Source organism: Oryctolagus cuniculus, chromosome 5 (assembly GCF_051225735.1).
Source record: "Oryctolagus cuniculus isolate XC-2025 breed Fujian yellow rabbit chromosome 5, ASM5122573v1, whole genome shotgun sequence".
NCBI classification, from domain to species: domain Eukaryota; kingdom Metazoa; phylum Chordata; class Mammalia; order Lagomorpha; family Leporidae; genus Oryctolagus; species Oryctolagus cuniculus.
The window spans coordinates 96,649,190-96,675,472 of NC_142871.1; the positions used below are offsets into that span (position 1 = coordinate 96,649,190).

The following is a 26,283-nucleotide window of genomic DNA, read 5'->3' on the forward strand; positions in this document are numbered from 1 at the left end:
CCAAGCTCTTGGGCCATCTTCTACCACTTTCCCAGACCACAGCAGAGACTGGAGAGGAAGAGGAACAGCCGAGACATGAACCGGCGCCCATATGGGATGCCAGTGCGCAGGCAGAGGCTTAGCCTACTATGTATGCCAGCATCAGCCCCTAAACCTCTCTCTTTCAGGGAGAAGAAAACATAGCTCAATGTCTTTAAAATTTACTATACCTTATTTAAAGGCATGCAAAACGGGCAAGAATCTGAAAGATATTATATATGAACAGTGATCCACAGGTCAAAAAAACAGGAAAAGCTTAAAAACAAAATTTAAAAAATATCTTTCATAAAACTAATGTTCATAGGACTTTATTTATAATTGAAAAAAAAAAAAAAGCCAAAAAGAACCCAGTCATTCATCAAAAATACATAGAAACAAACTGGTTTATCAAAACAATGGAATTCTAAACATATACACTTTTCAAATTTATGAATTGTAGACTGAAAATTTATGCATTACGTTAAACACATTATTTTACTTCAAAAGACAAATTGTAAACAAACATTGAACTCTAATTATAGCTTTTCTTCTGAAATGAGGAGTAAAAGTGTTTTAGGTATTTGTAATTTGGTCTGAAATGTATCACTGGGGCCAGCATTGTGCAGGTGAAGCAAGGTCAAGTCCTGGCTGCTCCACTTCCAATCCAGCTCCCTGCTAATGGTCTGGGAAAGCAGCGAAAGATGGCTTAAGTGCTTGGGCCCCTGTACCCACAGGGGAGACCTGGAAGTAGCTCCTGGCATCAGCCTGGTCCAGCCCCAGTCATTGAGGCCGTTTGGGCAAGTTACCAGTGCATCGAAGTCCTTTCTCTCTTTGTCTCTCCCTCTGTCTCTCTGTAACTCTGCCTTTCAAATAAATGAAATAAAACTTGGGGCCGGCGCTGTGGCACAGTGGATTATCGCCCTGGCCTGAAGCACCGGCATCCCATATGGGCGCCAGTTCGAGACCCTGCTGCTCCACTTCTGATCCAGCTCTCTGCTATGACTTGGGAAAGCGGTAGAGGATGGCCCAAATCCTTGGGCCCCTGCACCTGCGTGGGAGACCTGGAAGAAGCTCCTGGCTTCAGATTGGCACAGCTCCGGCCGTTGCAGCCAGTTGGGGAGTGAACGATCAGATGGAAGACCTCTCTCTCTCTGCCTCTCCTCTGTGTAACTCTTTCAAATAAATAAATAAATCTAAAATAAAATAAAACGTTTTAAAATAAATTAAAAAATGCATCACAAGGATGAATTCATATATAAAGGGAAGAGCAGACACACGATAATGCAAATATAAATGTGTTCACCGTAGAATATATATGGTGTTCACTGTAAAATTCTTTCAACTTTTCTGTATATTTAACAATTTTCATAACAGCAGTTAGGAATAGGGTGAGGCAAGGGAGGGCCTTAACTTTTCTTTCCCCCAGATTTACATAAAAATTTTCATATAAACTGCACACCAACATTATACACTTACAGAAAAATATAAACAGGACATTACAAATGTGGACAGCAATAACATAGTAAATACCATTCATTTCATCTGTCAGAGAATGAACTGACTTTAAGAAGATAAACTGTATGTTGGATTCCATCCATTCTGAAGGATATCTAAACATATGCTACTATCAGCATAAACATGTGGATGAAATATTTTGGATAAAAACCTAACAGTGGGCAATTTATTTGGATATTTGTCAGGAAGTTCTATTATTAGTATGAAAGTATTATTTGCAAAAGGCATCCCACTGTATGATATTGTTTTCATATGATGTAAACTGACACTCACAAGTGGGTCCTCTTGAAATCTTCTCACATGAGCCTCCTCCAGGCCAAGGCTGACATGTTCCCTAGCTGCCTGGTGGTTATTCCAAACGGAGGGCCTTACTTGTTTTGAGAGTTTAGTTGAGATATTACTAACATGCTGCAAAATATATACCCAGAAAACAGTGACAGAACAAAAACAGCTTGGAAGGGTGGCGTGTGACAACAGATGAAGCTGCCATTTGCAACACAGCATACCCTATCAAAATAACAGTTCAAGTCCTGGCTACTCTAACTTCCTGCTAATGCACCTAGGAATACAGCAAATAGCAGCCTAAATATTTGGATTCCTGCCATCACATAGGGACCTGGAGATCTGGACGGAATTTCAGTTCCTGACTTTGCTCTGGCCCAGTCCTGGCTATTGCAGGCATTTGGGGAGTGAATGAGTAGATGAATGATCTGTCACTTTGCCTCTTAAAAACAAAACAAACAATAAATAAACCTTTAAAAAGCCTAGTAAAATGTAAACACTGCATTAAAAAAAAAAAAAAAAACTATATTCTTTGGGTGCTGGCATCATGATGTAGTGGATAAACCTGCCACCTGTGATGCTGGAATCCCATATGGGTACCAGTTAGTGTTGCAGCTGCTCCACTTCCTATCCAGTTAACTCCCTATTAATGACCTGGGAAAAGCAGCAGAAACTGGCCCAAGTGTTTGGGTACTTGCCACCCGTGTGTGAGATCTGGATGAAACTCCTGGCTTTGGCCTGTCCAGTGCTGGCCATTGTGATCATCTGGGGAGTGAACCAGTGGATGGAAGATCTCTGTCTCTCCTCTCTCTGAAACTCTTTCAAATAAATAAATCTTTTTCTTAAAAAATAAAAAAAGTTATATTCCAGTTATATATTTGTTTGCCATTTTTTTTTTTGACAGGCAGAGTTAGTCAGTGAGAGAGAGAGAGAGACAGAGAGACAGAGAGAAAGGTCTTCCTTTTTCCATTGGTTCACCCCCACAAGTGGCTGCTACGGCCGGCGCGCTACGCCGATCCGTAGCCAGGAGCCAGGTGCTTCCTCCTGGACTCCCATGTGGGTGCAGGGCCCAAGGACCTGGGCCATCCTCCACTGCACTCCTGGGCCACAGCAGAGAGCTGGACTGGAAGAGGAGCAACCGGGACAGGGCCAATGCCCCGAACGGGACTAGAACCCGGGGTGCTGGCGCCGCAGGTGGAGGATTAGCCAAGTGAGCCGTGGCACCAGCCAAAAGTGGTTTTTAAAGAGGTAGTAATGACAGTTACTTCATTTCATATTTAAAATTTCATTCTAAAATTCATATTTATATTAAATTTCATGTTATTGTTTCATTTTACATTAAAAATCAGCCATAGTAGCTATTATAGAGCAAATTATCTTTCTAGGTTTTTTTCTCTTTTGAGAGATTATAAAAAATAAACGGCACCATGGCTCACTAGGCTAATCCTCAGCCTGTGGTGCCGGCACCCCGGGTTCTAGTCCCGGTCGGGGCGCCGGATTCTGTCCCAGTTGCTCCTCTTCCAGTCCAGCTCTCTGCTGTGGCCCAGGAAGGCAGTGGAGGATGGCCCAAGAGCTTGGGCCCTGCACCCGCATGGGAGACAGGGAGGAAGCACCCGGCTCCTGGTTTCAGATTGGTGTAGCACCGGCCGTGGCAGCCATTAGGGGAGTGAACCAATGGAAGGAAGACCTTTCTCTCTGTCTCTCTCTCACTGTCTATAACTCTCTCTGTATCTCTCTCTAACTCTGCCTGGCAAAAAAAAAAAAAAAAAAAAAAAAAAAAAAAAAAAAAAACAAAACAAACAAAAAAACAAAATACAAAAACACTTTTGGGCTGGGCACAGGGTCTAGTGGTTTAAGATGCCAGTGGAGATGTGCACTGTGGTATAATATGTTAAGTCACAGTTTGAGATACCTGAATTCCAAATTAGAGTGCTGGTTTAAGCTCCAGCTACTCTGCTTCTGATCCACCTTCCTGCTAATGTGCCACAGAGGCAACAAACAATGGCCCAGATACCTTGTTCTTGTCACCTACTTGGTAGACCTGGACAGAGTCCCTGGCTCCTGGCCTGCCCAGGTTGTTGCATACATTTGGGGAGTGACCTGTAGATGGAAATCTCCCTCTGTCCTTCAAAATAAACACACTCTAAAAAATGAGATTTCTTCATTCCATATTGGAGAATCTAAGTTTGAGAACTGGCTCCATCTCCTGATTCCAGCTTTCTGTTAATACAGGCCCTGTGAGGCAGTGGGTCACTGCCATGCATCTGGGAGACCTGGACTAGGAATCAGCTCCTGGTTTTGGCCTGGACAGCCGTGGCCATTACAAGCATTTGGGGAGTGAATCAGCAGATTGAGTGTTCTCTATCTCTGTGTCTCTCAAAAAAACAAAAAAAAACAAAAAAAAAAAAACAAAAAAAAAAACAAAAAAAAAACAGCTTTGCTCATCTACTATACTTTTGGCCTACAGAATTCAGTAAAAGCTTCTTTAGCATGTTAACCTGCTTTTGTGCTTCATCTCTAGCTCTGGTCTATCCTATTCTCCAATCAAAGACATCAGTCATTCAATACAAGAGTCAACAATTATACCTTTGTACTCTCATAAGCTGCAAAGCCTTTTCTCCCTTACTGGGTCTGCTAAACTCCAATTAGTAAAAAATTAGCTTTACTCACTTCTTTTGGTGAGGATTTAATTTAAAGTCCAGGAAGAGTGATCACTGATTTATGAAGCTACAATATTTTATATCATTTTGTATTGGTTTCTATACAGTACTTTCCTACTACACAGCAATGTGTTTACACGTTTTTACAGCCTCTAGCCTTTGACCTTCCTAAGAACAGTCACTGTCATGGTAGGCAAGCTGGAATAAATAAACCATACCTAACTTTCTGATATCAGTGAAAACTTAAAATACACTTACAATGTAAGCTTGTTAAAAAAGGACCTGACATTCTAAAAACAGGAGGAAAAATATGGTTGAAACTGATTTCTCAAATTATTAAATATTTTAATATATATTCCTGAACAATCACTCAAATATAATAAAAGGAAATAAAGTTTAAAAATAAAAAGTTATGTGCTGTTAAAAATAAATTTAAATAAAAATAAACCTAGAAGCACTTTTTAAAAGAAGGTGAATATTTTCCGAATTCATCTAGGGTAGGAAAATATTTTCTAATACAGTCTTAAAGAAGTAAAGCTAACTTAGATACATCTGACTAAATCAAAACAGTATCTGAACATTAGAAAAAGCTAAAAGAATAAAATAAATTTAAAAATCATAGAGTGGAAAGATCTTGATCAGAAATGACAGAGTTGCTATATTCAACTTGTAATAAGCTATAATTGCTCTCGGCTTTGGATTGGCTCAGCTCTGGTTGTTTTGGCCGTTTGGAGAGTAAACCAGCAGATAGAGGACTTCTCTCTCTGTCTCCCTCTCTCTGTGTGACACTGCCTCTCAAATAAATAAGTAGATCTTTGGGAAAATAAACTGTCATTGAACATGTTTCACCAGTTAAAAAAGAAATGTGGAAAAAAATCAAAACACATGTTGACCAATTTATCAAATACTCTAAAAGAAGGATATCAACTAATGTTGCTGCAAAGCAGAAAAAATAGGCATACTCCATATTGTTTGTTAGAAGCGAACGCCCATTTACACAATGCATTTTGCAGTTGACATATCAAGTCTTAAAAACGTGCATAATCTTTGTCCCTGAAATTCATTTTTAGGAATTTAGTAGTTTAAGGAAATACAAACACAACACTAATGTACTAGTATAAGTCTCAAAACACTAAAAATAAATTATGACATAAAAATGTTATTAATGAGCACTACACACTCATTAATAAATGAGTACAGGGATTTGGTTATATGGACTTACAAGCATGTCCTCAATAGATAAAAGTCTTTTGATTGTTAAACATGCTTTAATTGTGTTTTCTATCCTGGATTTCCTGATATTCCATTATCTTTTAATGAGAGCACAGAAATCAGGTAATACAATAATATGGTAGCACGGTAGGTTTAGCTGCCACTGTGATGCCAGCATCTCACATGAGAGTGCCAGTTTGAGCCACGGCTACTCTGCTGTCTGGAAAGGCAGCAGAAAATGGCCCAAGTGCTTGCATCCTTGCTACCCACATGAGAGACTCAAATGGCCTCCTGGCCTGGCTTCGGATCAGCGCAGCGCGCCGGCCATAGCAGCCATTTGTGGGGTGAAGCAACAGAAAGGAAGACCTTTCTCTGTCAAAAAAATAAAAAAAATAAAAAGGGTTCCTGGCTGAGCCTGCCTCAGACCTGGCTACTGTGACCACGAACTAGAATAGAAGATCACTCTCTCATCTGTCACTACTTCTCTGCTTTTCAAATAAATATATAAATGAATCTTAAAAAAAAAAAAAAAAGGAAAAAGAAACAAGTTATAGAAAAGTATACAGGGACTGGTGCTGTGGCACAGTAGGTTAATCCTCCACCTGGGGCACCAGCATCCCATATAGGCGCCAGTTCCAATCCTGGCTACTTCTCTTCCGATCCAGCTCTCTGCTATGGAATGGGAAAACAGTAGAAGATGGCCCAAGTCCTTGGGACCTTGCATCTGCATGGTAGACCCAGAAGAAGCTCATGGCTGCTGTCCTCGGATCAGCTCATCTCTGGCCGCTGTGGCCATTTGGGGAGTGAACCAACAGATAGAAGACCTTTCTCTCTGTCTCTCCTTCTCACTGTCTTGTAACTCTTATCTCTCATATAAATGAATAAAATCTTAAAAAAAAAAAGAACAGTATATAAAGCATGAATACACACACACAAAAATGGGGATATAGTCATCCTTTGGTAGGTTTGTGGGGGGAAAAGATTCTAGGATCCCTTCTGCATTCATCAAAAATTTGTGGATGTGCAAGTTACTTATATAAAATGGGATAGTTTTTGTATATAATCAATATACTTCCTGCTATTTACTTTTAAGTCATTCCCATCTAGATGGCTTATAATACACCTAACACAATGTAAGTGCTATGTAAATAGTTGTTATACTATATATGTTAGGGAATAATAAAAAAAATTAGTTTGTACTTGTCCAGTATAGACGCAGTATTTTTCCCAAATATTTTTGGTCTGTACTGGTTTAATTCCCTCACATGAAACCACCAACACTAAGTGCCAACCATATGAGGTACTTCCACAAGTTTGTGGAAAAAGAAAATTGGAAGAAAAGTTTAGGAAGAGAGAGCTTTGCCTAGCAGTTGAGACACTTGCATCAGTGCTAGGTAAAGCTGCCACCTGTGTAGCTGGCATCCATCTGGGTGCCTGTTTTTGGAGTCCCACCTGTTACACTTTCTATGCAGCTCCCTGCTAATGCATCTGGGAAAGTAGCAGATGGACCATGAACTTGGGCCCCTGCCACCCAAGTGAAAGACCTGGAAGAAGCTCCTGGCTCTGGCTTCCCCCAGTCCTAGCTGTTGTGGCCATTTGGAGAGTGAACCAGTGGATGGAAGATTCTCTGTTTCTTCCCCTCTCTAACCCTACCTTTCAAAATAAACAAATCTTTAAAAAAAATAAAAAACCACCTGCATCTCACATTTAGAGTACCTGAATTCTACACCCAGCTCAGTCTCCTGATTCCAGCTTCCTGTTAATGCAGATGCTAGTGGTGTTGGCTCAAGTATTTGGGTTCCTGTCAGGGATGTCTGGATTGAGTTGCTGGCTCCTGGCTTCTGTACTGTCCATTCTGGGCATTTGGGGAGAAAATCAGTGAATGAGAGCTCTGTGTCTCTCTACCCTTCAAGTGGGTAAATTTTTTCTTAAAATATAACCTTATTTTGGCACAAAAAAGTTTTGAAATACATGCATAGCTTTTTCATGATACACAGCTTCCATGAATGGGTTGAACACATCTTTAAATTCCTTTCCCCATACTCTCTGAAGTTATACAATTGTTATTCTGCAGGTGTAGAAAAATTTAAAAAGAAAAAATGAAACAGCACTAGTGATCCAACTAAAACTTTTACTTTATGGGTTTACAAGCTTTAATCTTACCCAAAAAAACCTATTTATCAATGCTAGTAGGTGCTGATATGACTATAAAGTAAAATTAGGCCGGCGCCGCGGCTCACTAGGCTAATCCTCTGCCTTGTGGCGCCGGCACACCGGGTTCTAGTCCCGGTCAGGGCGCCGGATTCTGTCCCGGTTGCCCCTCTTCCAAGCCAGCTCTCTGCTGTGGCCCGGGAGGGCAGTGGAGGATGGCCCAAGTGCTTGGGCCCTGCACCCCATGGGAGACCAGGAGAAGCACCTGGCTCCTGCCATCGGATCAGCGCGGTGCGCCGGCCACAGTGCGCCAGCTGTGGCGGCCCTTGGAGGGTGAACCAACAGCAAAGGAAGACCTTTCTCTCTGTCTCTCTCTCTCACTGTCCACTCTGCCTGTCAAAAAATAAAGAAAATAAAAAAAAATTAAAAAATAAGTAAAGTAAAAATAATAAATAAATTCAAGATAAAGGAGGGGTGGACATAAAGAATAATAGAAAAAAATTAACTTTAAGTGTTATACCTGTAACTAGTAATTCTGGGATAAAAAAATCTACAAAGGAAGTTTTAAAAGAAAATAAAACCTTTGTGCAACAATTTATGCAGTATTATTATAGTATTGATAATCATCCTACACCTAAACATATATATACCTACCTAATACAAAACAATCTGGAAACCAAGTTTATAAGTCAAATACACCAGTGTCCCTCTCCTGAAATTTTAAGTTTTTTAACTATAAATACATAAATATAATCAAATAAAGAAAGAAATGGATATACTATAGTTTTTCCCTACTGGAGAATTAAAATTGGTAATTGAAGAAAACAGAAAATCACCACCAAATATCAAGCAATAATAGCTGCCAGCAAGATACACCAACGAATGCCAAAATCAGAGAGTGAAAGTCTGAAAATAAACGGGATATTTTTTGGTCTTGGTGTTTCTTCCAAGATCCTTTTTAAGTACCAAGGAGAAAACAGTAATTTTGCAGTGAAGAAACCCAGCAGAACTCCCTTAACCAAGTAATCCTGGTTAACACCGCCAGAAATAAGATACATCAACACTGGGCAACCCCTGATTAACAAACATCATCAAACCTAATTGTGAGATATTATACAAAGCAACTGACTAGTAATCTTCAAAACTGTCAAGGAAACGGAAAATATGACAGTGTGGGATCCCAGACCAGAAAAGGACATTAACAAAAAACTGAGAATTTGAACAAGGTCTATAGCTTAGTTAAGAATCTTATACCAATGTTTTAAAATTCCAGTTGGAATATCAATATCTCATATTGAAATTCTGGGTCTTGATTCTATTCCCCAACCTATCTTCTTCCCAGGGTGAGCAGCAGGCAATTGCTCCAGTAGTTGGGTCTCTGCCACCCACATGATAGACCCAGACTAACTTCCTGGCTTGCAGCTTTGACCTGGCCCAGCATGAGCCGCTGCTGACATTTGAGAGTGAAGCAGTAGATGAGAGATTTCTATCTTGCTGCCTTTCAAATAAATGAATAATAATTTTAATGAAATATACTATGACTAGAAATATGTTAACATTAGGTGAATCTGGGCAAAAGAAAAATAGGCACTTTTCTGTACTAGTTTTGTAGCTTTTCTCTAAGTCTAAAAGTAACTTCAAAATAAAAAGCAACAACAAAAGACATTATTCTTATCTACTTAATGTTGTTGAACAAAATTTAAAAATTAAATGTAACAAGGAGTTGGAACTGTGGCATTTATAGGTTGAGCCACTGCCTGCGACATTAGGCACCAGTTTGAGCCCTGGCTGCTCCACTTCTGATCTAGCTCTCTGCTAATGTGCCTGGGAAAACAGTTTGGCCCAAATACTCAGGCTCCTTCTACGCACATGGGAGACTAGGATGGAATTCCAGGCTACTGGCTTCAGCCTGGCCCAAACCCAGGCAATGCAGCCAAATGGGGAGTGGATGGAAGAAGCTCTCCATCCCTGTCTCTCCCTCTCTTTGCAATTCTGCCTTTCGGCTAAAAGTACTTGCTAAACAGTTCCTCTCTAAGGATTTGAAATAGCTTTGTGACTGAGCAAAAAAATAATACAGCATAGAGATAACATCATGAGTTCTGACATCCAACAGACCTTGGTTGGACACTAGCTCTGCCATTTGCTAGCTGTATATTCTTGAGTAAGTTATATAATTCTGCTGTGCATCGATTTCCTCCTCTGTACAAAATGTTGGCAAAAGTTCAATTTAGCTTATGGGAATGTTGGATAGAAAATTAGTACACAAGCAAAATAACAAATGTAAAGCACTTGACTTAGCTTCTAGTACAGAGTTGTAATTCAAGGAAATTTAAGGTATTAACAGAACAAGTGTTAAAGAAGGTACCCACTATTGCTAAACTTTTCAACAGTAAGTATATCAACTGTAAAGTGTAATAACTTACTTGGTAACTGTAAAGTATAATAATCCACAATGATAATGACTACAAGTTATTAAGAAAGGATTAAATTAAGTTTGTAATATTCTTTTTATGAAATAGAGATACAAGGGCCAGCACTGTGGCAAAGCGAGTTAGCCTGCCACATGAGATGTGGGCATCCCATATTAGAATGCCAGCTGGAGTCCCTGTTGCTCTGCTTCCTATCCAGCTCCAAGTACTTGGGGCCCTGTCAACCATGTGGGAGACGTGAATAGAATTCCAGGTTCTTGTCTTGGGCCCAGCCCAACTCTGGTTGCTGCAGCCATTTGGGGAATAAACCACCAGAAAGAAGCTCTCTCTATGGCTCCCTCTCTATCTGTCACTCTGCCTTTCAAATATATAAATACATCTTTTTAAAAATTATAAATATGTTTAAAACATGTACAGAAAATATTTTTATTTAATTTAAAGCAGAAAAAGAATGTGGGTGTTGAAAAACAAACTTCTAGCTTTAAAGAAAACCTAACTCTTCTAAATATTTGGTTTTGGAACTGTGGGCTATTGCAGCTATTTAAAGCAAACAAAGGCCTGGGACAAAGAATAGCAAGTCTAGATAATGAAAACTGACTTGATGGTGAAATATTTTTCATAAAGGTTATATTTATATTAATTCAATATTAATATAAATTTCTAATCGCATTGGTTTTCCAATACTATTAACACAATTGTATCAAGTATGGAATCTTTCTAAAAAAAGAAATGCATTATAAATTTTAGTACCAAAATAATTAAGAGAAAATACATAATACAACATTATAACATAGTTCAACAAAACACAATTTTGAAACAATAGCTCATTTACAATATCTGGACTTCCAACATAAAAAAAAAACACTAATATAATCAAAAGAATTCAAACTAATCACATGTCATTGCAACCATTCAATGATATCAGGTCACAGTGAAATTCTTAAATCATAGTTACATAGTACTCAAACAGTATTTTATACTTTGTGTTTCTGTGTGGGTGCAAACTGTTGAAATCTTTACTTAATATATACTAAATTGATCTTCTGTATATAAAGATAATTGAAAATGAATCTTGATGTGAATGGAATGGGAGAGGGAGTGGGAGAGGGGAGGGTTGCAGGTAGGAGGGAAGTTATGGGGGGAAAAAGCCATTGTAATCCGTAAGCTGTACTATGGAAATTTATATTTATTAAATAAAAGTTTAAAAAAAAAATCACAGTTACAAATAATCATTTTCCCTAAATTTCAATTATGGCTGGGAATACTCTAACCCCAATATTTTTTTTTAATCTGTATTTGTACCTTTCATGCAGCAATTAAAAACCCATCATAGGTATAACATTTGAAACTGCACACTTACCCACACCTTGGGGCCGACTTAACCTTACTGAACTAATTTCAACTTTTTGGACATGAGGTGGGTATTCTTTCCTAGAAAAGGAAATTTATATAGTTTTACTTAAAAGAACATATGGTTTGCAAAATAAAAACATAAAGGATATACTATGATATATTTATTAAAAGTAACTAAAGCTCTTTGGCATATAAAAAGTGATACTATCAAACAATAAAACTATCATACAAATTCAGTAAATGGTGATGAATTGAAGCTCTGTCTAGTGGCAATTTTACTTAACTTAGATCATCAATCTGAGCATATAATATGAAGGTTGTTGAATAAACATTTAATAAAAATTATTGTCCTTTTAAGGTAATTCCTTTGGAAAATTTAAAAACTTGAAAGCTATATAATTTATTCTTCAAATGCCCAAGCCTTTAAAAATTTCCTTTTGTAGCTGTCATCATAATATTTTAAGAATCTCATTAAAAAGACTCAAAATACGTCACAGTCTCATATATTTTGAATAAAGAATTACCCAGCTTAATAAAATAAATGTATCTTAGCTGTTTAGAAACAAACCAATGAATAAAAGAATAAACGTTAAATATTGATACTGTTATCGAGGGCAATTCCAAAATGAGTACAAAAAATGTTATGTCCAAAGCAAGTAATCATAGAACAAGTATTTTGGTTTTGTAACATAACTATATACTTGTTTTAAAATATGTTTTTAAAAATTTATTTATTTTACTTGAAAGTCAGAGTTACACAAAGAGAGGAGAGGCAGAGAGAGTTCCTCCATCCGATGGTTCACTCCCCAATTGGCTGCAATGGCTGGAACTGTGCCAATCCGAAGCCAAGAGCCAGGAGCTTCCTCCGGTCTCCCACGCGGGTGCAGGGGCCCAAGGACTTGGGCCATCCTCCACTGCTCTCCCAGGCCACAGCAGAGAGCTGTACAGGAAATGGAGCAGCCGGGACTAGTACCAGCACCCATATGGGATACCGGTGCTTCAGGCCAGGGTATTAACCTGCTACATCACAGCGCCGGCCCCCTACTTGTTTTAAAATATTAATCAGAACTCATATACCACCAGTTTAATACATAATCCTTAGTAACAAAGGGTACTAACCACTGTCTGTGTAAATCCAAATATATATGAATTGTGAGAAGCAGCAAAAACCCTATATCTAATTGTGGATAAAAGCATCACAAAAAGAAATGCAGAATGTGCAATGCACAGGAAGCTGTAATAACTAGGTAACTTAGTACCCTAAATAAAAGCTTCTAAAAGTATCCCATTTTCTGTAACAAGGGAATTAAAAATAGAAAGGCTCTTCTATTTATCTGTAAATCCTTTCACACTAGTGATCAATACTGCCTATTCCTTACAGGATAAAATAATCAAAGTACACAAAAATTTGAAAGAAATTTTCTTGCAAGGATTTTATAGTTTCACATTGTAAAAGTGAAAACACTTAAATTAAAAACAATATGAAAATGACACAGGAGGAAAACATTAAGAACAGATAGTTGTGCACTTGAACTAGCAATTAGCAAATATCCAGCACCATGTGCCAGGTACTGTTTTCAGCGCTTTCTATTAACTCCTTTAATTCTCACAATAATCTTATTTGGTACATATTATCAGTACTTTACAGATGAGGAAACTGAGGCAGGAGGTTGATCAAGTTGCCTATGGGTCATGTAACTATTAAATGGCAACACCGGAATCAGAATCTTGGTAAATTTTATCAATAATGAGGAACAGAACAACATCTGATATAACCGGCAATTTCCATTCGACCAAATGTGATGACAGGAGTTGAGAAGGTGAGAATTTACCTTAGAAAATTCAATAGTTGCATTATAAAAAGAAGGTAGATTTTTAAGTTCCTAATTGCATTATATTAGAACTGAAATAAAATGCATGCTTGTATATTACATAGAATTCCAAAAAAGGGATAATAGTCTTTAGATAAAGTAATTTTTTAAAGAAAAAAAGTAATTTTTTTTAAAGACAAGTTTTTAAAAATCTACACTTTAGGGCCGGCGCCGCGGCTCACTAGGCTAATCCTCTGCCTTGCAGCGCCGGCACACCGGGTTCTAGTCCGGTCGGGGCGCCGGATTCTGTCCCGGTTGCCCCTCTTCCAGGCCAGCTCTCTGCTGTGGCCAGGGAATGCAGTGGAGGATGGCCCAAGTGCTTGGGCCCTGCACCCGCATGGTAGACCAGGATAAGTACCTGGCTCCTGCCATCGGATCAGCGTGGTGCGCCGGCCGCAGCGTGCCGGCCGCAGCGGCCATTGGAGGGTGAACCAACGGCAAAGGAAGACTTTCTCTCTGTCTCTCTCTCTCACTGTCCACTCTGCCTGTCAAAAAATAAAAAAATAAAAAAATAATCTACACTTTAAAAAAATAAAACTGCAGTCTTTAACTCAGTAAATCCCAAGTTTTTCTATTCTGTGAATATTTCAACCAACTTTTATTTCAAAATTACACTGTGGTATATTTATTGCTCAATTTACATCTTCAGGGGTTGTGGTGTGGCGGGTGAAGCTATGCAGGGCCCAAGCACTTGGGCCACTCTCCACTGCCCTCCTGGGCCACAGCAGAGAGCTGGACTGGAAGAGGAGCAACTGGGACAGAATCCGGTGCCCCAACTGAGACTAGAAGCCGGCACCGCAGGCAGAGGATTAGCCTACTGAGCCACGACGCGCCAAGAACAAGTTTTACAGTTAATTCTCATAATACAACTCATTCAGCATGGGAAGTGCACAGCGACTACTGTTGTTAATTTAACAATTAGCACTGTTATGTACGATGTCAGTGATCACCTGAGGCTCTTGACATGGGCTGCTAAGGCTATGGAAGCATTCTGAATCCACAATCTCTGTCAGTATTTAGACAAGGCCATAAACAAAGTGGAAGTTCTCTCCTCATTTCAGAGAAAAGTACATCCTTTGATGGCCACTTCTTTCCACTGGGGTCTCTCTCCCAGAGAAGCTTCATGTAGGACACTCTTTTTTGCCACATTGTCTTGGTTTTCCATGCCTGAAATGCTCTCATGAGCTTTTCAGCCAGACCAGAATGCCTTAAGGGCTGATTCTAGGGTAAGAGTGCTGTTTAGAGCATTTGTAATTCTGAGTCTGGACTGCTTCCCATGGACAACTGCTTTCAATATTTGTTGTTTTCCCATACACACTGGCAAATTGTTTTAACGTATTATGAGGGGGCTGCATGATGACACATGCTGTGAAGCTGCTGCATATGATGCTGACATCCCAAGTCCCAGTTGCTCCACTTTTGAATGAATACATCTGGGACGGAATCTATGACCCAAATACCTGAACCCTTGGCACCCATGTGGGAGACTTGGATGCAGTTTCAGGCTCCAGGCTTTGGCTGGGCCCTCTCTTAGCTGTTGCATTGATCTACGGAGTGAAGCAGCAAATCAAAGACCTCCATCTCCGTAACTCTGCCTTTCAAATAAATAAATCTTTTTTGAAAAAAACAAAAGACATTATAGGAGCAGGTGTTAAAGTACAGTAAGTATGGGCAGGAACCATGGCTCACTTGGTTAATCCTCCACCTGTGGCACCAGCATCCCACATGGGCACCGGGTTCTAGTCCCGGTTGCTCCTCTTCCAGTTAAGCTCTCTGCTGTGGCCCGGGAGGGCAGTGGAGAATGGCCCAAGTCTTTGGGCCCCTGCACCCGCATGGGAGACCAGGAAGAAGCACCTGGTACTTGGCTTCGGATCGGCGCAGCACCAGCCATGGTGGCCATTTGGGAAGTGAACCAACGGAAGGAACACCTTTCTCTCTGTCTCTACCGTCTGTCACGCCAACATCCCATATGGGCACTGGTTTGAGTCCTGCCTGCTCTACTTCCAATCCAGCTCCCTGCTATTGTGCCTGGCAAAGCAGAAGATGGTCCAAGTGAATGCACCCCTATGCTCATAAGGGAGAACTGGATTAAAATCCTGGCTAGGGGCCAGGGCTATGGTGTAATGGGCTATGCCTCTGATTGTGGCACCAGCATTCCATATGGGCACCGGTTCAATTCCCAGCTGCTCCTCTTCTGATCCAGCTCTCTGCTTATAGCCTGGGAAAGCAGCAGAAGATGGCCCAAGTACTTGGGGCCCCGTACCCATGTGGGAGATCTAGAGGAAGCTCCTGGTTCCTGGCTTCAAACTGGCTAAAATCCGGCCTTTGTGGCCATTTGAGGAGTGAACCTGTGGATGAATACCTGATGAATACCTCTCTCTCTGTCTCTTCCTCTGTCTGTAACTCTCGAATAAATAAATAAATAAATAAATAAATAAATAAATAAATAAAGCCAAACACTTCTTGGCTCTTGGCTTCCACCTGGCCCAGCCCTGGCTGTTGCAGCCATCTGGGAAATGAATCAGCAGATGGAGATCTCTCTCTCTCGAATAAATAAATCTTTAAAAAACATTATAGGCCGGTGCTGTGGCTCACTAGGCTAATCCTCCACTTTGTGGTGCCGGCACACCAGGTTCTAGTCCTGGTCGGGGCGCCGGATTCTGTCCCGGTTGCCCCTCTTCCAGGCCAGCTCTCTGCTGTGGCCCGGGAGTGCAGTGGAGGATGGCCCAAGTGCTTGGGCCCTGCACCCCATGGGAGACCAGGAGAAGCACCTGGCTCCCGCCTTCGGATCAGCACGGTGCGCTGGCCGGCTGTGGCGGCCACTGGAGGGTGAACCAATGGCAAAAGGAAGACCTTTCTCTCTGCCTCTCTCTCTCACTGTCCACTCTGCCTGTCCAAAAAAAAAAAAAAAATTATAACGAATATAGCTCAGAAATAGAAGCATAGCTAAAGTATAATATAAAAAATAAAAAACTTTATATTATATGTATAATGCATATAAGTATATATACTTATATATAATAAAATATACTTATATATACTTATATATTACATATAAAGTTCAATATAAATATAATAATAAGAGAATTAAAATAATTTTCTAGTTACAAACCATATAATTTTCTTTAAAATTTAGTGGATTTCTTTTTGAGGGGGAGGGCATTCAGTCTAGCAGTTAAGACACTCGTTAAGATGCCTGCATCTCATATCAGAGTATAGTGGGTTGATACCCAGCTTCAGGCCCTGCTAATGCGGATCCTGGGAGCAGTGCTGATGGTTCAAGTAAGATGGTTCCTGCCGATACACAGTTGGGCAGGAAACCAGTGGACAGAAGCTCACACTCTCAAAAAAAAAAAAAAAAAAAAAAAGCTGCTTGAAAAATTTTGTACTAGATGAGCTGATCAAAAGGTATGTTAATTTACTGATTTGAGTTCTATTATCTTTGTAAGTAACAAATGTCAAACTTCAAACTTGCATGAAACTCAAGCCCAAGGGTTTAACTTCTCAGTGGGTATTTCTTTCCTACCCCAAAGAAAGCAGAGGCAAAGAGGCAAAGCTTGCTTGTCATCTCTCTCCCTGTTTAGGTGTCTGACTGACTGTTTTGTGTAGAAGTTTTAGATGCCCCACTTTATGGAACTAAGTATGCAAGCTGAATAAAATGAACTGTAAAGCCTTTGCTTCTCTATCCATACTATTTAATCACATCAAAGTGCTCTGTTCATTCAAGGTTAGATAAGCCTCAGCTGTGAAGGACATTTTTTTTTCCAAGTAAACATAATTTTGAAATTTTAGATTTGCAGAAATGTTGCAAAGATAACACAAAACCACAAAACTCTTACATCTATCACCCTAGCACTCTACTTTAAAACAGTGGTTTCAAAAAAGAAGTCAACATTGTTACACTATTATTAATCAAATTCCAGAACTGATTCTCTTTTTAATGTTTTATTTATTTTTGAAAAACACAATTGCAGTGATACAGAGAGAGACAGAAATCTTCCATCCATTGGCTCTCTCCCCAAATGGCCACAATGACCAGGGCTGAGACAGGCCAAAGTCAGGAACTTCTTACTGGTTCCCAGGCATATTAGCAGGAAGCTAGATTGGAAGTGGAGCAGCCAGGATTCCAAACTGCACCCATAAGTTTACCTGCTAGGCCACTGTGCCAGCCCCAGCTCCCTGGTTCCTGGCTTCAGATAGGCCCAGCTCTGGCTGTTGGAGCCATCTAAGTAGTAAACCATCAGATAGAAAACCAATCAATCTCAATCTCAATCTCCCCCCCCCCCCCCGCTATCTCTAACTCAGCCTTTCAAATGAAAAAAGAAAATCTTTTTCTTTTTTAAAAAGTAGTATTCATTTAAAGATTGTTAGAACAGTGTGATAAGTAAATATTTATCTATCTATGTTACCCTTAGCCTGATAACCCAATTGTTTGTTGTGGCCCTCAGGCGCTCTTTTAATTGTTTCCTATCTCTCTCTGATGGGATCTGGTTTGTTTCTTTTTTGTTTAAAAGTATAAAAATTGGAACTGGCATTGTAGCACAGCAGGTTGGGCCACTGCCTGCAAGGCTGGCATCCCACGTGAACACCAGTTCGAGTCCTGGCTGCTCCACTTCTCATTAATGCACTTGGGAAGGTAGCAGAAGATGACCCAAGTGTTTGGGACCCTGCAACCCATGGGGGAGGCCCAGATGGAGTTTCAGGCTCCTGGCTTCAGCCTGGCCCAATAGTGGCCACTTTGGGAGTGAAGCAATAGATGGAACATCTCTATCTCTTAAAAAAAAAATCTCAAAAATGTATTTGGTAATAAAATACCCCCCTTTTGCATCAATATAAAATCCAAGCTCTTCAGATCATCTTACAAAAAGCCTTTTATGATCTAGGTAGCCTATTTCCAAACTCATCTTGTCACATTCTCCCCTCTGCCCTCTAAGTTGTAGCCCTGTGGTAATTTCTTTCCGTTCTCTAAATATGTCAAATTTATTCCTGTATTAAAAACCTAGTGTTTCCAGGTTTGACCACTATTTTTTTTAATAGTAAGTCTTATTATATAACAAGTCTTTATTCTGTTCTCTTATTTATGCTTTTGTCTAATTTGTTCTAAAAAATTTTAGGACTACCTAATCAAATCCCCTAAATAACTCACTGAAATTTTGACCATAGCTGTATTATATTCACTTTAAGGAGTACTGGCATCAAAAGACAAGTTTTACCAACAAGGAACATATATTTGACCTTACATTCTTTAGATACATTTATAAGGGATTATACATTATTAATTTTATTACTAGGTACCTAATTTTAGCGGCTGTCAATGAGATTTTTCAGACATCAAGAGATTATGGGCAAAATTTAGCTTAACAGTAGCTAACTTACTAGATAAAGCACTCAAGTTTATTTATTGTAAGGTTTTTTTTTTTTTTTACAGTTGTTGCTGTACATCTTATATGTTAAAGTGATGTTAAGTGTGCAACTGATCATATAGATAGGATTAAGTATCAAATGGATCACACAAATAAAATCAAGTGTCTGGAAATAATAGATAGAATTAAAAAGGAGAAAATGTTCCAACATGGGAAGCAGTCCACACAGCAGAGTCATAGGATGACAAACATCCTAAACAGCACTCTGACTTCAGAATCCCCCTTAAGGCTTCCTGGTCTGGCTGAAAAGCCCATAAGAACATTTCAGGCATGGAAAGCCAAGATACTCTGGCAAAAACATGTTCTACATGAAGGATTTCTGTGAGTGAGACCCCAGTGGAAAGAATGGACCATCAAAGAAGGATGTACTTTTCTCTGAAAGGAGGAGAGAACTTCTTTTTTGCCTATGGCCCTGTCTAAATACTGACAGAGATTGTGGACTCAAAAGGCTTTCACGGCCTTGGCAGCTCATGTCAAGAGCCTCCAGTGATCACTGATTTCATAAACAGAATTTTAATTGTTAAATAAACAACAGGAGGCACTGTGCACTTACTTCCCATGTAGTACCTCTGTCCTTAATGAGCTGTACTATGAGAATTAACTGTAAAATTTGTTTTCAAACAGTACATTATATGTTGTATATGTATTTGTATGCAAACTGTTACAATCTCTACTTAGTATACAGCTGGTCTTCTGAATATAAAGTTAATTAAAAATAAATCTTAATGAAGAATGCGATGGGAGAGGGAGTGGGAGTGGGGAGGCAAGTATGGGGGAAAGAACCACTATATTCCTAAAGCTGTACCTATGAAATTTATATTCACTAAATAAAAGTTTTCTAAAAAAAAAAAAAAAAAAAAAGTTCCTAAAGGTAATCTTAAGAAAAAAGAATGAAAAAAATTTCAATACCTATTACTATTCAAGTTTAGAAAGTCCAAAATTATGGTGTGTAAGTTGGTTTTAAGTGATTATCACATATGTCTCTCAAAAAGATTCATTAAGATTAGGCAAGGAGCCAGCGCCATGGCGCAGGTTAATCCTCTCCCTGCGGTTTTTGGCATCTCATATGGCTGCCGGTTCTTGTCCCAGCTGCTCCTCTTCCAGTCCAGCTCTCTGCTATGGCCTGGGAAAGCAGCAGAAGATGGCCCAAATGCTTGGGCCCCTGCACTCACATGTTAGATCGAGAAGAAACACCTGGCTCCTGGCTTCAGATTAGCACAGCTCTGGCCGCTGCAGCAATTTGGGAAGTGAACCCACGGAAGGAAGACCTTTCTGTCTATCTCTCTCACTGTCTATAACTCTACCTCTCAAATAAATAAATAAAATCTTAAAAAAAAAAAAGATTGGGCAAATATTAATTACTTTCATTTTATGATCAAGTAATGTACCATAACCAGTGGTTATGCTTTTTACTTAAAGGGAGATCCTCTGATTCCTACTTCACTATTATTCAAACAAGAAAGTAAGGTCTGAAGAGGGCAGGGATTTCTGCTTGCTCCTAGAAAAGTGTCTCGGGGGGCTGGTGCCATGACACAATAGGTTAATCCTCCGCCTGCAGCGCCAGCATCCCACATACGCGCCAGTTCTAGTTCCGGCTGCTTCTCTTCCAATCTAGCTCTCTGCTGTGGCCTGGGAAAGCAGTAGAAGATGGCTCAAATCCTTGGGCCCCTGCACCCGCATGGGACGCAGAGAGGAAGCACCTGGCTCCTGGCTTCGGATCGGCGCAGCTTCAGCTCTTGCTGCCATTTGGGGAGTGAACCAACAGAAGGAAGACCTTTTTCTCTGTCTCTCCCTCTCACTGTCTGTAATTCTACCTCTCAAATAAATAAATAAAATCTTAAAAAATAAAAAAGAAGAAAGAAAAGTGTCTGGTACATACAGGCATTTAAACATTTGCTGAATGTACAAATGAATAATTTCCACTACAGATATATGCAAAAGAAGCCAAATTAGCAGAGAAGAATCAGTATAACTCAAAGATTATTGTGAAATAGAATATAATCTAAGACCTATTATTTTTAACAGTACCCACATTTTAATTAATATGGAATACAAAAGTTACTTAAATACAAGTCTTTCATATATATATGACTTCATGAAATTATTTGATGTCTATTTACAGCAATTACTTTATTGAGTCAACCAACGGAATAAGGAAGACCTTTCTCTCTGTCTCTCTCACTCTAAATCTGCCTGTCAAAAAAAAAATTAATGATATAAAATGGCCAATCTACAAGAATCCTTCAAAATGTTTATGGAAATGCTTATTATGAAACTAATATAACTAATAAACTAATATATGCAAGGATTAAAAACTGTTTTGTATCAAAATAAACTTCTAATTCATTTTTCCATATATTTTTTGAAGCTCACACATACATCTTACTAGAAGCAATGATTTACTCAAAGAAAAACTGACACAACAGGGAAATATTTTTTCTTGCCAAGGAAACAGGTAGTTACATATTCGTACAACTCATTCATTTACAACTTATGAAGTATTTACAATCATAAAATACACTTGAATTTTTCCTAGGAGGATCATTTTTGAAATTTATTTTTTATGAAGATGGAATGTATACATTCTACAAAATACTGCAAGTTACCCATTTTGCCTCCTCTACACTCTTAAGCAAAATTATAGTGTTGAAATTATACAATTAAACAGTTATACATGTACCAATTATGGGAAAGCATTGCTTTAATATAAAGGCTTTTAACCTGCTTAGGAAACGAGAAGAGACGGTTCACAAGAGACTTGAAAATCTCATGGAAGCCAGGAAAAAACCCACACATATGTACACAAAATTACCCAGCATATTGCCATGGAGAGAAACTACCCTATGGACACCTGTTTTAGAACAATTACAACCATTTATTACAAATGGCAAAATATAAATGTGTGTGTTCTTAAAAAACTTTCCATGTAACATGTATATTATTCAAATTGCTCTTGAAAGAAGGCCTGCTAGTATTCTTATAAGATGAACAAATAAAGGCTGTTCACAAAATTCTGTTATAGATTTTTGGGTTAGAATAGAATACATATGATGTATAAAGTTGTTACTCTAAGCTTAAGGTGTCTTAATTCCATTCAAACCAATCTCCTAAGATGTAAAAACAGGAATATTATCACTGAAATGTAAGAGAAAGATTTTGATGATATAATGAAATCAGCTTTACAATCAAAGCACTGAAATATCCTATTTTTAAGACAAAGTCATATATCAGCATAAATATATGTTAACTATTCATGGAAAAATGTATATTAAGAACTATAGCAAAACAATTCCATAAGTCAAATATCACATTGTACTATTAATAGGTTTCCTTTTATTTAGACAATAAGCTTTTTAATGATAAACTCTAGTACAATGGATATTTTTCAAAGTATATAAATAATCTGATATTTCATTGCTACATCCATACTCTATTTCATCAAATTAAGCTTACCTTTCTTTTCGGTCCAGATTGCTTAAAACATGAAAAAGAAAAAAAATGTAAGAGGCAAGACCTCATTGTTGATATATTACTGTAGTTGTAGTAACTGTAGCTAATAAGGCAAAACCATAGTGTGCTCAAATTATTTCAAATACATTTTATACATACTATGTTATGAACCTTGTCTAAATTATTTTCCAACTTTTGTCAACACACAAAATAATCTAGTCATAATAATAATATATTTCACAGAAAAATGGATAATACAAAAATATGAAAGTTCTTGAAAGGGCTTTATTTAACTATCAAACACTTGAGGATATGTTATTTTAGAAGGGTTATGCAAAGTCTTCAAGAAATGAAAATTTATAAAATTTTTAGTAATCCCCATCCTATCACCAGGATGATTATTCACTCTGAGTAAAACATCTCTCTCCTTCTCTCTGTAACTCTGCTTTTCAAATAAATAATTAAATATTTAATAAATAAATAAATTTTTTAAAAAGGTTTTTTAAATTTTAGTCTTAAATTAAACATAGTATGTGACTTTAGACACAAGGAAAAGCCCAGGATCATGACCTCTTATTTGAAGTCCAATGTACAGAAATTCTATTCTCCACAGTTCATAGGAAGTCCAAAATGTTATTAATTACTCAAAAGTAAAATTACATAAACCCTTCATTTGGACTAAAATAATATTCACATGCCAAAATCATTCTTTATTGTAAAGGGAATAGTCAAAATTAATTGTAATCCAAACATGGTTTATAAAATTTCCATATTAACTCACATTCCTAAAATGTGTAGTATGCAATAAAATACTAATCCTAGCAAATTAAAGAAAAAATATGGCAATTTGTTTTTATATTCAAAAGAAAAATGCATTTTTTAAAAGTTGCACTGCTGTTATAGTTGAAATTTTACCTTTTCTACTAAAACTGAGAATAATTTGCATAAAATAAATCCATGTTGGATAAATGACAGAAAAAACAGGGGAATATTATCACACCCCAATTAAACATATGGAAGTATGTGGGCTGGTATTGTGGTACAACAGGTTAAGTTGCCCCTTGGGACACTGGCATTGCAATATTAAACAACCACTTCAAGTCCTGGCTAACCCACTTCAATTCCAGCTACCTGTAAACATGCCTTCATAGGCAGTGGAAGACAGCTCACTACTACTTGGGCCCATGCCATCCACGAGGGAGACCAGGATAGAGTTCTTGGTTCCTGGTTTTGGCTTGGCCAAGCCCTGGTTATAGAAGTCATTTGGGGAGTGAACCAGTAGATGAGATCTCTGTTACTCTGCCTTTTAAATAAGTAAATCTTAAAAAGTAAATGAAGGGAAACAAAATATAAACATTAAAGTTTAAATGTAGACTACCTTATTGTATATATTTATTTTGTAAGAAAGTCTATTTCCAGAAAAACTAAAATGAAAACCAAAACAGGCATTAACACCTATCTAGCCATTTCCAACTCCTCTCTATTGAGCCCAAGACAGTTTTTTAAACTCACCTGCACAGAAGAGGTAAAGTAGAAAATAGAGATAAAAGGATTGGTTCTTCCCAATAAATGTAATTAGAAAGAACAAAAATATACATACATTTTCCTTAACCTTGAGAAAAATGCATTGATTATGATACAGTAACTAATTTCTAAGATACGGTATTCTACAAAAGTCTTCTATGTGTTTATTATCAAGTCCTGCTCTAGGAAAGGTATATATTTATAAATATATATTTATAAAAACCTTTCAAAAGTGAGAAAAAATAATTATTAGTAATGTAGGACTTTGTAAAATTTTTACTTATACTCTTGTTATTGGACTATTTCAACAAAAGGGAAAGGAAAAAATTATCTTGAACTAGTGTTGCTGCACTACTAATTGTAAAACTAACAACAAGGGCCTGTGTGTGCTGTGGCACAGCAGGTAAAGCTGCCACCTGCAGTGCTGGTATCCCATACGGGCACTGGGTTGAGACTTGGCTGCTCCACTCCGATCCAGTTCTCTGCTACAGCCTGGGAAATCAGTAGAGGATGGCCTAAGTCCTTGGGCACCTGCACCAGCATGGGAGACCTGGAAGAAGCTCCTGGCTCCTGATAGGATCAGCTCCAACCTTTGCAGCCATTTGGGGAGTGACCCAGCGGATGGAAGACCTCTCTCCCTCTCTGCCTCTGCCTCTTTGTAATTCTGCCTTTCAAAGAAAATAAGTCAATCTTTAAAAAAAAAAACTTATAAACAAAAACAAAAAGGAGAGGGAGGAAAAAAGAGAATGGTTAATTCTCTTATCTATGACTTGATTTAGGACTTCAAAAACTCAGAGTAGCACTTCTGTTAATCAAATTTTGCTTTTACCAGGAGTTGTGGTGCAGCATGTTAAGCCACAACCTGCCAAAGCTGCGCATATGAGCACCAGTTGAAGACCTGGCTGCTCCACTTCTAATCCAGCCCCCTCCTAATATACCTGGGAAAGCAGCGGAAGATGGTTTAAGTACTTAGGCGCCTGTCACCTATGATGGAAGTCCCAGATGGAGTTCTGGGCTCTTGGATTTGGTCTGGATCAGTCAGACTCCCAGCCACTTGGGGAGTGAACCAAGTGAACCAACTGAACTCTCTGCCTTTCAAATAAATAATAAATTATGTACAAAATTAGTTAAAATTTAAAAGCTCCTTCTCTCTCCAAAAGGTTAAATAATAAACATAAACTCATAAAATGTGCTGTCTTAGCAAGTCTGATTAATGTTAGGGGTGGGAATGATACAGTTATATAGATCTTAAAACTTTTGTACATCATTTTTTCCTAATTAATACTATCCTCTTTCACTGCTAAATAAACAACTGATCTTTTAACAGACTTCATTGATTTCTTTTTTTTTTTTTAAAGATTTATTTATTTATTTATTTATTTGAAAGTCAAGAGTTATACAGAGAGGAGAGAGAGGAGAGAGGAGAGGGGGGTAGAGAGAGAGAGAGAGGAGAGGGAGGGAGGGAGGGAGGGAGAGAGAGAGAGAGAGAGAGAGAGAGAGGAGAGAGAGAGAGAGAGAGGTCTTCCATCATCTGGTACACTCCTCAATTGGCTGCAACGGCCAGAGCTATGCCAATCTGAAGCCAGGAGCCAGGAGCTTCTTCCCGGTCTCCCACACTGGCGCAGGGGCCCAAGGACTTGGGCCATCTTCTACTGCTTTCCCAGGCCATAGCAGAGAGCCCAACAGGAAGTGGAACAGCCAGGTCTCGAACCGCCGCCCATATGGGATGCCAGCGCTTCAGGCCAGGGCGTTAACCTGCTGTGCCACAGTGCTGGCCCCCACTGATTTCTTTTTTAGATGAGCATATATGAAGCACTTAATCCATATCTTTCTAAAGAACTACAAATTATTCAGGATGGAGGTCTTACTTAAAAGACAAGCTATACCACTCACCTCAAAAAGAATGCTTTGTGTGAATTCCCAAATGATGGCACTATTTTTAATTTAAAATTAAGACTGGAGAAAAGTAAAAAAATTTCAAAAGCCGTAAATGTCAGCATATTCACCTTCACATGAGGCCTGACAATTACATCAACTGCTTGATTGCAACCACCTTAGGTAAAGTTGCCTTTGTGTCTTTAATGATTCCTACTGTATGTACAGAGTGTCCTCTTCTACCTGGTATACACAAAAGTTCCTTTAATATTTCTTTTCTGACACTTTCCCTGTTCTCTTCTCTGTAACATATCATACTCTGAATATAAATCTACTTCTACACTCATTGTATAATCTCACTTGTCTTTCTGTTCTCTACCCTATTCAAATTTAAGCTTTAAGGATAGGGAGTTGATTATATCCATCTTTGAACACACTGTACCTCATCTATGCATCCCACATAGCATAAAAATCACTCAAATGTTTCTGGAGAAAGAAAACTGAAAATACTCTCATTGAC

General features: G+C 38.6%; 1 protein-coding gene across 8 annotated transcripts in view; it reads right to left on the minus strand.

Moving 5' to 3' along the window:
• SENP6 (SUMO specific peptidase 6) overlaps positions 1 to 26,283 on the minus strand; it is a 139,631-nt gene that overhangs the window by 60,760 nt on the left and 52,588 nt on the right. For 4 of the 8 annotated variants that reach the window (XM_070073877.2, XM_070073876.2, XM_051855510.3 and 1 more), the window contains one exon: positions 11,628 to 11,698. The exons of 1 other annotated variant lie outside the window; for it this stretch is intronic. In XM_070073877.2, coding sequence (XP_069929978.1) covers positions 11,628 to 11,698 — 71 coding nt within the window. Of the gene's footprint in view, positions 1 to 11,627; positions 11,699 to 22,367; positions 22,389 to 26,283 lie in introns of all 8 variants that reach the window. 3 more of the 8 variants (XM_051855513.3, XM_089333000.1, XM_051855509.3) reach the window with 1 other exon arrangement.